General features: G+C 35.2%; 1 protein-coding gene across 1 annotated transcript; it reads right to left on the minus strand.

Moving 5' to 3' along the window:
* Positions 1-506: 506 nt before the first annotated feature.
* LOC143247231 (uncharacterized) lies at positions 507-2348 on the minus strand. Its single transcript, XM_076494944.1, has 2 exons — positions 1374-2348; positions 507-1167 (listed from the first exon to the last, which is right to left on the minus strand). Exons 1-2 carry the CDS (start codon positions 1591-1593, stop codon positions 1019-1021), a joined length of 369 nt encoding a protein of 122 aa, XP_076351059.1. The 5' UTR covers positions 1594-2348; the 3' UTR covers positions 507-1018.
* Positions 2349-10914: the final 8566 nt, after the last annotated feature.

A 10914-nucleotide genomic window follows, 5' to 3' on the forward strand; every position in this document is an offset into this window, starting at 1 on the left:
AAAAATCGATGTTCAAATTGCAGATCTTAGTTTCAGCATAAGAGGATTATTTCTGTGGTTTCCATGACAGTATCTTCATTTGTTCCCCTGTAGTAATTTCATCGATATTCATATTGAAAGTAAACTCCAATTTCTGTTGTCTAAAAATACAATGTTATAATAATAACATATAAAAGTCTAATAAATTATTATATGTAACGGTTAAATGTTTAAGGATTAGAGCAGCAATCTTATATTATTTTAATGGGAAAAATAAGCTATCTCGTGGATTACTTTCATATTTCTTTAGTTAAACTGTATTGTTAGTTTAAAACTGTAAACATCCAGTATTATAAGTAAGTATTACACTATGTAACACACATTTTGTTCCTGCATAGTATGTGTTATTTCTTAATTGTTTATGTTATAAAAGTACAAAAAATGGTCATTATTCCCTTCAAACTTTGCTTTTGTGACCTGGATAATGAAATTTAGAAATTAACCTATTTTCTATGTAAAAACGGGCAAATTTGCAATATGTTGAATAAAACAACATATGAATCAAGATATACATGTATTTATAATAAAGTAACACAAAAATGTTTAGAGTGAGTAGTTTTTCGAGGTTTGCGACTGTAATGTAAATCACTTTCACGTACGAGACCCCGAATATAGTCTCTTGGTGGAAGCGCTCGCCTTGCTCCTCCGAGTATGCTTCCATGTTCTCCTTGAGTATATCAAGATGAGCGTCAAGGACATGGACTTTCAGGGATATCCTGCAGCCCATTTTGCCGTAGTTCTTTACCAAAGCCTCAACCAGTTCCACATAATTTTCGGCCTTGTGATTGCCCAAGAAACCCCGATCCACTGCGACAAAGCTACTCCAAGCTTTTTTTTTCTTCTTCCTACTGAGCTTCTGTGGGAATTCTGTGCACTTCAGGATCTTTTTTATGTCCAACGAAGACACCAGCTTTTACCTTTGCCTCAGACAGCTTAGGGGAAAAGTCTCGAAGGTACTGCAGACCCCTTATCAACAAGTTCAGATACATGATAGCAGATACATTCTTGCCAGCCTAACGTTTGGAAGGGTCCGCCATGCAGAAGTAGCAATTGCTTGAAGGGTCAGTGGGTTCACGCAAATTGTTGGAATAGCGAACTTCATGGCTCTCTTTTCCCCTCTGTACCATCCTGCAAAAGAGCAAAATAAAATTATTAGTATGAAGAATAAATATGTTTCATCCACAACTAATGCGTAAGAGGTTCATACAAAATATTTTATGTGATATTTTTTCTATACTATTGGAAATTAAAAAAATAAGATATTTAAATTTTAAAAGGTCTAAAATTTGTATATAAAATCTTACTATTCAAACAAGCAAAATTGTCCGTCTTACCTTCTAGAGTTTTTTTGCAGTGTTCGCGGGTAAAATGAGGGGTTTGTAAAATGAGGTGTCCAGGGTTTGTCTTGATCCCTGACAGGCATGTTGAAATATGTGTTGTAGGCTTCACACAGCAGATGTTACCACAGAGTACGTTTTTCGCACTTGGCTTGATAAATTGGCCATATACATAGCAGAATTCGTCTGGAAAATGCTTGCAGCTTTTTGATGCCATCTCTGATAAAATCAGATAGGTCTATATATTCACTTAGGCAGCTAGAACTAAACTGAAGTGGTGAGTGGTGAGCCCCTGTATATATATTACTATGGAAAGTTCTAGAAACTTTTCGTAAGTTCTACAACATTCTAGAAAATTCTTGTAATTTCTACAACATTCTGGAAAGTTCTTGAAAAATTCTTCTAAGTTCGAGAAAATTCTCTATCGGCTACTCAGCACTGAATCTACCTGGAATGTCCTGGAAAACAGGTAAACGTGAAAATTTCATTATCCTCGTCAAATAAGCAAAGTTTGAAAAGAAAAATAGGTCTTTTCCATTTACTTTAGGCATAAGCAATTGGGAAAAAACACTTTCTGCCCAGGAGCACGAAAAAGTAAAAATTTTGTTACATAGTGTTCCTAGTTTTACGTTATAAACCGTCCGGTATTACAAGTAAGTGTTACTAGTTTTGCGTATTAGTAATTGTTAGGTTACAGCGGTAGACACCATAACAATATAGAACTACAACACTAAAAATCACAGGAACGATCTTACAGATTGTATTTTATTTCGGATGAGTCTCCGATTTATTATGTTACGTACGTTACATATTACTGCTTAAAATAATCGGAATTTTAATTTGAGCTTAGTACTTAAATAATGTTAATACGTATCAAATGTGTGTTATTTGTCAACAAGATTATAATATATACAAGTTCCTTTTGTTTAATACAAATATATTTTAACATACAAACAAAAGAACAATACACTTTATAATAACGGTTAGTATTAACATTTATTAAAAATAATGATTTATATACAACAGTTTTACAAAGTTGCAGACAATACTGAGTCGCACATCCGGTCTAGAACTGGATATCTTATCGACGATCCAAGTACACGACGAGAAAATTAATTCTAAGTTAATATTGTTGCATCTCGCTTAAGCTAACGATGTCCTTTTTTGGCTAGTCTTACCGTTTTTATTCGTTTATAAGACGATTCGCTTATAAGACGGGTCCCAACTTCACCTGAGAGATTGTCGATATTCTGTTTAGACTCGTTTATAAGACGAAGGAAGGAAAGCAGGTAACGAGAGAAAAGTGAAAAAAATGGAAATTAATAGAAACCTAATTTTGGGTTTCGTATACGATATTTCGATTTCAGATTAGAAGGAGATAAATAGAAGAGATAGAAAAGTGAAAATAAATGAATAAATCCAAACTCGGTGTTCAAGCGTTTAATGGAATTTCATCAACTATTTTATTTACTGTATGATAAATATTCATATTTAAAACACATAACAAAGAACAATCTAACGCACAAAACTTATCACAACATATTTCAGTATCAAACTACGTTTATGCTAACTTTTAAACCACATTTCTTCAAAGTATTAAAAGAGTTTACGCAAACTGCACTTTAATAGAACACAGCAAATCAGTATGCAAGTTATGAAATTCAAAAGCCTTCAAATTATTCGTTGTCGCTATCTCCAAACAGTTCATAAAACTGCTCCTCGGACAATCCATCATCGTAGAGGTCACATTCCTCCGTGTTCTCCACAATCACAGATCTAATAATAACAAGATAGCTCACTTCCCTATTTTCACTGTCTGAAATATCTGCACAGTTCTGAGTGAACTAAATTTATTTTCTATGTCTGTAGACCTCGCCTATAAGACGGGCCCCCCAATTTGAGCCCGAAATCTCGAGGAAAAATCCCCGTCTTATAAGCGAGTAAACACGGTACACCAGATACAAGCTGACTCCTTTCAACGAAGTAATTCACTGAAGTTGAATGGTTTCTAATGTCCTAAATCAGTAATGTTCCTGATCAAATTCCGTAGCTTCCCTATTAATAGATGTTAATCATAATTATAGCTTCCTAGGTTTACAGTGTGCTGACTGTAGCTGTTCAATGATGTTCTTTCGTCACTCGGCTAGCCGCTTATTTATAATAAACGAGTTTTTAGAAATTTCGACAATATCCTCGCACGCTTTCGTTAAACAACTATTGTTGATTTTTACACTCATGAACGTTTAACAAAGTTCATGAACAGGCAGGAATTTTTCAATACACAGTCAACAATATACTTTATATGCAAAAGGGAACCTATACAGAAATAAACGTAGGCATTAAAACAAATGTACAACAGTAAATCCATTACAAACTAAAAACTACAGAAGTAGACATCACAACAACAAAGAACAGCAGCAACAGATGCAAGACAATCAAGAACTACAGCATTAGACACATAACAATACAAAAGAAGATGTAGACATCAAGGCAACTAAACACAACAACAGTAGATACTGTAATGACCAAAAACTATGTTAATACCGCGCCAAAGCAACAGCAGAGACAACAACCACAAACAACAGCAAATACCCTGGCAATAAAACAAACAACAGGCAGAGATGCCAAGACGAATAACAAACAAATGCAATAGACACTAGGAAAACTAATAATAGTGACGTCATAACCACACAAAAGGCAGTAGACACAATGAAAGACAACGACAGTGTTATTATACAAAATGCATCGCTGGATTATATGACACAAAATACAACATAACACAAACATAATACAACATAGCTCTGTAATGCACAGCCCAATGCTAACACAGCAAGCATTACTATACTACACTACACAAAATTGATATAACATACAGCACTGTACTAAACAACACAAAGTTAATACAAAACGCAGCACTTCGGTACATAACGGCCCGTCATGGCCAGATGGTTAGGGCACTTGACTCCTAATCTGAGGGTCGCATGTTCGAATCCCTGTTCCACCAAACACGCTCACCCTTTCAGCTATTGGAGCGTTATAATATGTCGCTCAATCCCACTTTTCGTTGGTAAAAGAGTAGCTCAAGAGTTGACCGTGGATGTTGATGACTAGCTGCTTTCCTTCTAGTATTACACTGCTAAATTAGGGACGGCTAGCGTAGATAGCTCTCGTGTTGCTTTGCGCGAAATTAAAAAAACACACAAACGAACACACAATCGGTATACAATAAACACAAAGCTAATATTTTTGTTTCGCTACGATCTGGAATATTAGGTTATTGTATCACTGTAAGTGATTAATACACTAAAAAGCGTGTAATGTACCCATGTTGAGTGTTTAGCAATTTGAAATCAAGTGTTGTCATATCAGAATCTTATACGATCACTTAAGCCTAATTATTAATCATTTACTAATATATTTTTATTTCTATATTCTAATTATCCTGAGGATTTAATATTTAATCATGTCTCATATGGGTTACGTAGAGTCCTAACGATTTTCTCCAATCATATCTTTTGTCCACTGACAAAAAAATTGTATCTCAAGATGAGTGGTATGGGTACTAAAACGTTTGTTAAAATAAAGTGGAGAACAACGTTTCTACCTTCTTAAGTTATCTTGTTGTTGTTATAATGTGACGGTCAATACCACTATTCGTTGGGAAAAGAGTAGCTCAAACGTTGGTGGTGGGTGATGATGACTAGTTGCCTTCCCTCTAGTCCGTCTGAACAAAATCGAACAAAAAAACAGGATCTAAGAAAAGCTAACATTAATTTAAGTGATTCTACTTGTTCAATACCAGTTGCACAAAACGGCAGAAAAACGAAAGTACACACATACAGCGATATCTGTTAAAAATCAACACTTATACATAAAAAACAAAACAAGAGTAGTGACACAGATGGCAAATAGAAACAGGAAGTGAGAAACTATACACAACAAACAACACACATACAGTAATAGTAGTTAATAAAACAACAATAGTTGAACAACTGCGTACAACAACAAGATCTCTGACTCGCCCTAACAACAGTAGTTGAGTAATTGCATAAAACAACAAGATCTCTGACTCAACCCATAAAAAGGAGTTTTTACAGTTGTTAAAGAAAGATGGTGACGCGTGGATTTAACAAAAGAAAGCGTACAATGTTGTTCGCTGAGCTTATCTGGTTTTCTTCTTGTTTCGTTTGACGAAAGTCGTGCAATGAACCACGATTATGCCTTTCCTTCTTGAACATTCGTTTTGTGTTAGTTTTAAGTCGTGTTGGTTGTTTATATATTTGTATTTCGTATTCCACTATAAGTACATATTTCTGTGCGAATGATTGTAATAAGTATTACAATTCAAATTTCTTTGTTTTCTTGATAAAAACAAACTATTATAAATATATTCGTCATTTTGAGTGTAATTTTCTGTTTTCGGTATCAACGTAGTAGGTGAAAACCTCCATCACACAGAACATGTTAGCTATTTCAACTGTGGGGTTATTATAAAGTGATTCATTGGTAAAAAAAAAAGAAAAAAGTGGGTGATGTTGACTAGCTGCCTTCCCACTTCTAAATTAGGGACGGCTAGCGTACATAGACCTCGTGTAGCTTTGCGCGAAATTCAGAAACAAACAATTTCAGACGTTAAGTCATTCGGTCCTCGACTGATGTCACCCTCACCCCCCCACAAATCCAAATTAAAACCAGAACTTACAAAAAAATTTGAAATGACCAATGTAAAAAATTCTCCAAAATAACTATAAATCAAATACCCTGGAACTAGGTGCTAACAAAACTCAAAATAACTCTGTTTCGACGTTCCAAAAACGACTTCTGTCGAATATACATGAACAGTGTTGTCAAAACAGTATGTTAATACCATTTTCACTCGCTAAATATCTTCGAAATAGTATGTGATAGGAGCATATGGGTTCAATTTATGTGTAATAATGTTTTTCTTTCTTTTCGAACAAGCCCCGGCATGTTCAAGCGCATTAAGGCGTGCGACTCATAATCTGAGATTTGCGGGTTCGCATCCCTGTCGCGCCAAACATGCTCGTCCTTTCAGCCGTGGGGGCGTTATAAGGTGACGGTCAATCCAACTATTCGTTGGTAAAAGAGTAGCCCAAGAGTTGGCGGTGGGTGGTGATGACTAGCTGCCTTCCCTCTAGTCTTACACTGCTAAGTTAGAGACGGCTAGCACAGATAGCCATCGTGTAGCTTTGTGCGAAATTCAAAAACAAACAAACCCTTAACTTTGCCACAATGTTATGCGGTATTTAAATATTAATCAATACAAACTATAAAACTACCTAAATATGAACCAATATAAACTATAAAACTACCTAAATATGAACCAATACAAACGATAAAACTACCTAAATATGAAACAATAGAAACTATAATACCCAATTCTAAAAGCGTTGCTACTATGTCCCCTTCTAAGCTGTTTATTTAACGTATGTCTTTACGTTAAGAAGACAGGGCATTTCTGGAACTTTCCAATGATGTACCATCTACTTAAGACCCTAATGGTGGTCTTGGGTAAAAGCTGGTGGAAGGTTCCGAAGAGTAAGTTTTAGAGCTCATCATGCACGAAATTGCTCCTATGGCAACAACTGAACGATTTTATTTGTGCTTGGCGACCCTTTTGTGTTTCAATACACATTATTTTGCAAGGGAAGTCGGTTGATTTGTTTTTTAATCTTTAACTCTAAGTACGATTTTCTCTATCTTGACAGAAATGCATTTGATTAAAGGAAAATAATGGCGAGAAATACACAATTTACTAAACCTATTTTCTTCATGTAACGAATGCCGCCAGGATTACTTTTGACAGCGTAGGTATAATAAATACCTCGTAACAAGTAATATAAAATTATATTAATAGTACGTGACCATAGGTACCTAACAAAGAGAGAAGAGCCACGTGCCACCTCTGCTTGAATATTTTTCAGCAAAATATTTTTGTCGCTTGTTCACCCAATTTGTTTGAACAAATATGTGCGTGTACGTGAGGAATACTAAACAATAATAAGAACGTTACTTGTAGAATAGTGGGAAATTATAGTATCACTAAGTGATGCACACTGGAAAATTATAGTACCACTAAGTGATTTACACTATAAAGTTATACTAAGAGTTATGAAAAACTGGAATGACAATTTATGACGCTAAAACTTTGATATTTAGAAGTAAGAAATAACTTTTTAAAACTGGGTTAAATGTAGGGGTGGCTAATATTCATCCTTCAAAAACAATGTAAACAAGATAGTAGGGATATCATTTGTATTATCCATATATAATAACACAAGTACACAGTGTATTAGAATGTTAAGAGATAGAAATAGTATAGATTAAACTCGATTGTGATTGAATATTTATATATATATATAGAATTTTGCTTGTGCTGTTAGGTATTTTAATACCATTAGATAATTGTAATAGTTTTACAAGGAAATTTCAGACGTCGTTGATTCAGGTTAGGCTAGTTTTAATAATATACATTGCTACATTATTAACCTTGGCTAACCCAGTTTCTAACAATACGACTCTGCATTATTTACCCAGGTTACCCAAAAGATGGGTAAGGCCAGTTTCTAACACTACCACTCTGCATTATTTACCCAGGTTAACCAAGAGACAGGTTAGGCCGGTTTCTAACACCACCACTCTGCATTATTTACCCAGGTTAACCAAGAGACAGGTAAGGCCGGTTTCTAACACTACCACTCTGCATTATTTACCCAGGTTAACCAAGAGACAGGTTAGGCCGGTTTCTAACAAATTGACTCCGTGTTATTTAACGAGATTAACCAGATCTTAGGACGAATGTTAGAGTTTGTATGAAGGAGTAGATTTCAATAACGTTAAAGAAAATGCTTTACAGGCCCTAATCGATAATCAATCTACTATATTTGGTAGAAACTCCGAGAACAGATAACAATAGTGCTGCCAGCTTAAATCTTGACAGATTGCCATTGTCTTCAATATTGTTGGAGTCTTATTTTCTGTCAAAAAATAATAAAATAAAGACTTGATTAATATTTTGATTTGGTGTCACTAAGAACAGTGACCAAGGACGTTACTGTAAATTGTAAAGATGATATTCTGTATCGACTCTGTTGATGTTGTTGTTCCACATAACCATTCTGTCTTAGAGGAGACTATAGAGAACAAAGTAAATTAACTTATAGTCTTGTTGTTTGTTGTCAGTGGCGAGCGTACGTAAAAAAAAAACAACAAACAAAAGGTCTAAAACACGATATAAGTTTCAAAGATTTAACGATAAGGAATAACGGTATGGATTTAAAATTCGTACCTATTATTTATTTGTGATACAGCCTTGCTCAACAATAGGAAAAAGAAGGAGTCAAAATGAAAATATTCTGCCTATTTTAGTATCTACTTGCAACAAACGTGCTTACGATTTACTAAAAGTTACATTGAATAAAAAACATTTTATAAATAATGATGTAGGTTTGTTTTGAATTTCGCGCAAAGCTACACGTCTCTAATTTAGCAGTGTAAGACAAGAGGGAAGGCAACCAGTCATCATCACCCACTGTCAACTACCCTTTTACTAAGGAATAGTGTGACTGACCGTCACATTATAACTCCTCCACAGCTGAAAGGGTGAGCATGTTTAGTGTGATGAGGATTCGAACCCGCGACCTTCAGTTTAGGAGTCGAACGCCATAACCACCTGATCATCCTAATAATGTAGGATGTAGAAGATATAAAGATATCAGTTCAGTGTTTCACATCGAATTTTAAGCCACTGTCGTCTTCATTTATTATACATTAAATTTTAAGCCTATTTCCTCCATCATTTATTACACGTTAAATTTTAAAACTACTATTTTTGTCATTTATTGCACATTAAATTTTAAGCCTACTATCTTCTGTCATTTATTACACGTTACATTTTAAGCCCGCCACCTTCTGTCGTTTATTACACGTTAGGTTCTAAACCTATATCCTATGTCATTTATTTTATATTAGGTTTAAACCTATTTCATCTGTCATTTATAAGCCATTAGTTTTGGAATATCTTACTTCCATAATTTATATTATGGTCATCTTCCCTCAGCCATTTAATTATTAAACATATTACGTCAACTAGTTTCAGATTTCTTGGACAATGTAAAAGATTTTTGATCGACTTGCACTGTAATGGTTTACATTGCAGCTAGAATATATTCACTCCAAAGATCAGTGAAACACCTTTCTCATCAGGTTTTATGTACAGTTTGTATTTAAAAAAAAACAAACAAAAAACATAAATAATTCCTTCGGTCAAACGCCAAACACAAAATCTCGTTCCGTTTACAACTCTTTCCTAGATGTATAAAACATGCAGAATATTTTAGATTGACGTACGACTTAGAACAAAATACTGTGATTAAGTGGAGCGAGCGAGAGTGTTAGAATTGATGTTGTAATGGGGTATGCATGACAACAAAGTCAACGGATTTGGTAGCAAACAGCTTCAAGGCATACAATATCAGCGACAACCATAAACACGGCTTGTGCTTTGTTGCGCCTAAAACCATTCACCACATGTCATCATCACATTCTTTGCAGGAATCTAATATTACTAAACTGTAGCAGACACTATTTGTTAGGCATAGTGCACGTTGATGACCTGCTGGCTAGGTGTTAACTTGTACTAATTACATTACTGTGATCCACTGTATACATTCACGAGATGGCGTGCTTTCTGCGAACAATTTCGTTCATTCTTATTATTCCTGTGATGTTTAAGGTGCTGCACAAACGACACCTCTGTCAATCGCATCATGAGGCATAATTATAATTCGTAAATTTCTCATATGGCAAACATGAGAGAACTAGAATTACAAATATACAAGTATCTATTTAATGTTTGCTAAATTATGCGGAATATATTTATATATTTTTCATTTATTTAAGACGTCAAAGTGATTGGTTTGGTTGATTTTGAATTTTGCGCAAAGCTACTCTCTTACCGTCACATTATAACACTCCCACGGCTGAAAGGGCGAGCATGTTTGGGGATTCGAACCCGCGACCTCCAGATTACGAGTCGAGTGCCTTAATCACCTGGCCATGCTGGGCCAATGTCAAGTGATCGTTCTTACAATGTTCAATGACATTATAATGGATTCACCAGACTCTAAGGTCTTAAAACTATACTTGTTTTAAGCAAAACCTTCATTTATATTACACATTGGCCCGGCATGGCCAAGCATGTTAAGGCATGCAACTCGTAATCTGAGGGTCGCGGGTTCGCATCCCCGTCGCGCCAAACATGCTCGCCCTTTTAGCCGTGGGGGCGTTATAATGTGACGGTCAATCCCACTCTTCATTGGTAAAAGAGTAGCCCAAGAGTTGGCGATGGGTGGTGATGACTAGCTGCCTTCCTTCTAGTCTTACACTGCTAAATTAGCGACGGCTAGCACAGATAGCCCTCGAGTAGCTTTGTGCGAAATTCAAAAACAAACAAACTATTACACATTAGGAAATACTTAACAAAACACCGAGACTATTCGATAAACAATTATCAACT

The sequence above is a fragment of the Tachypleus tridentatus genome, chromosome 3 (assembly GCF_004210375.1).
Source record: "Tachypleus tridentatus isolate NWPU-2018 chromosome 3, ASM421037v1, whole genome shotgun sequence".
NCBI lineage: Eukaryota > Metazoa > Arthropoda > Merostomata > Xiphosura > Limulidae > Tachypleus > Tachypleus tridentatus.

Bases quoted from the DNA above. Each gene is read 5' to 3' on its own strand.
- LOC143247231 (XM_076494944.1), bottom strand. From the start codon at position 1,593: ATGGCATCAAAAAGCTGCAAGCATTTTCCAGACGAATTCTGCTATGTA. The intron at 1,168-1,373 runs GTAAGACGGACA...GCTCTTTTGCAG, and splicing joins CTGCAAAAAAACTCTAGAAG to GATGGTACAGAGGGGAAAAG.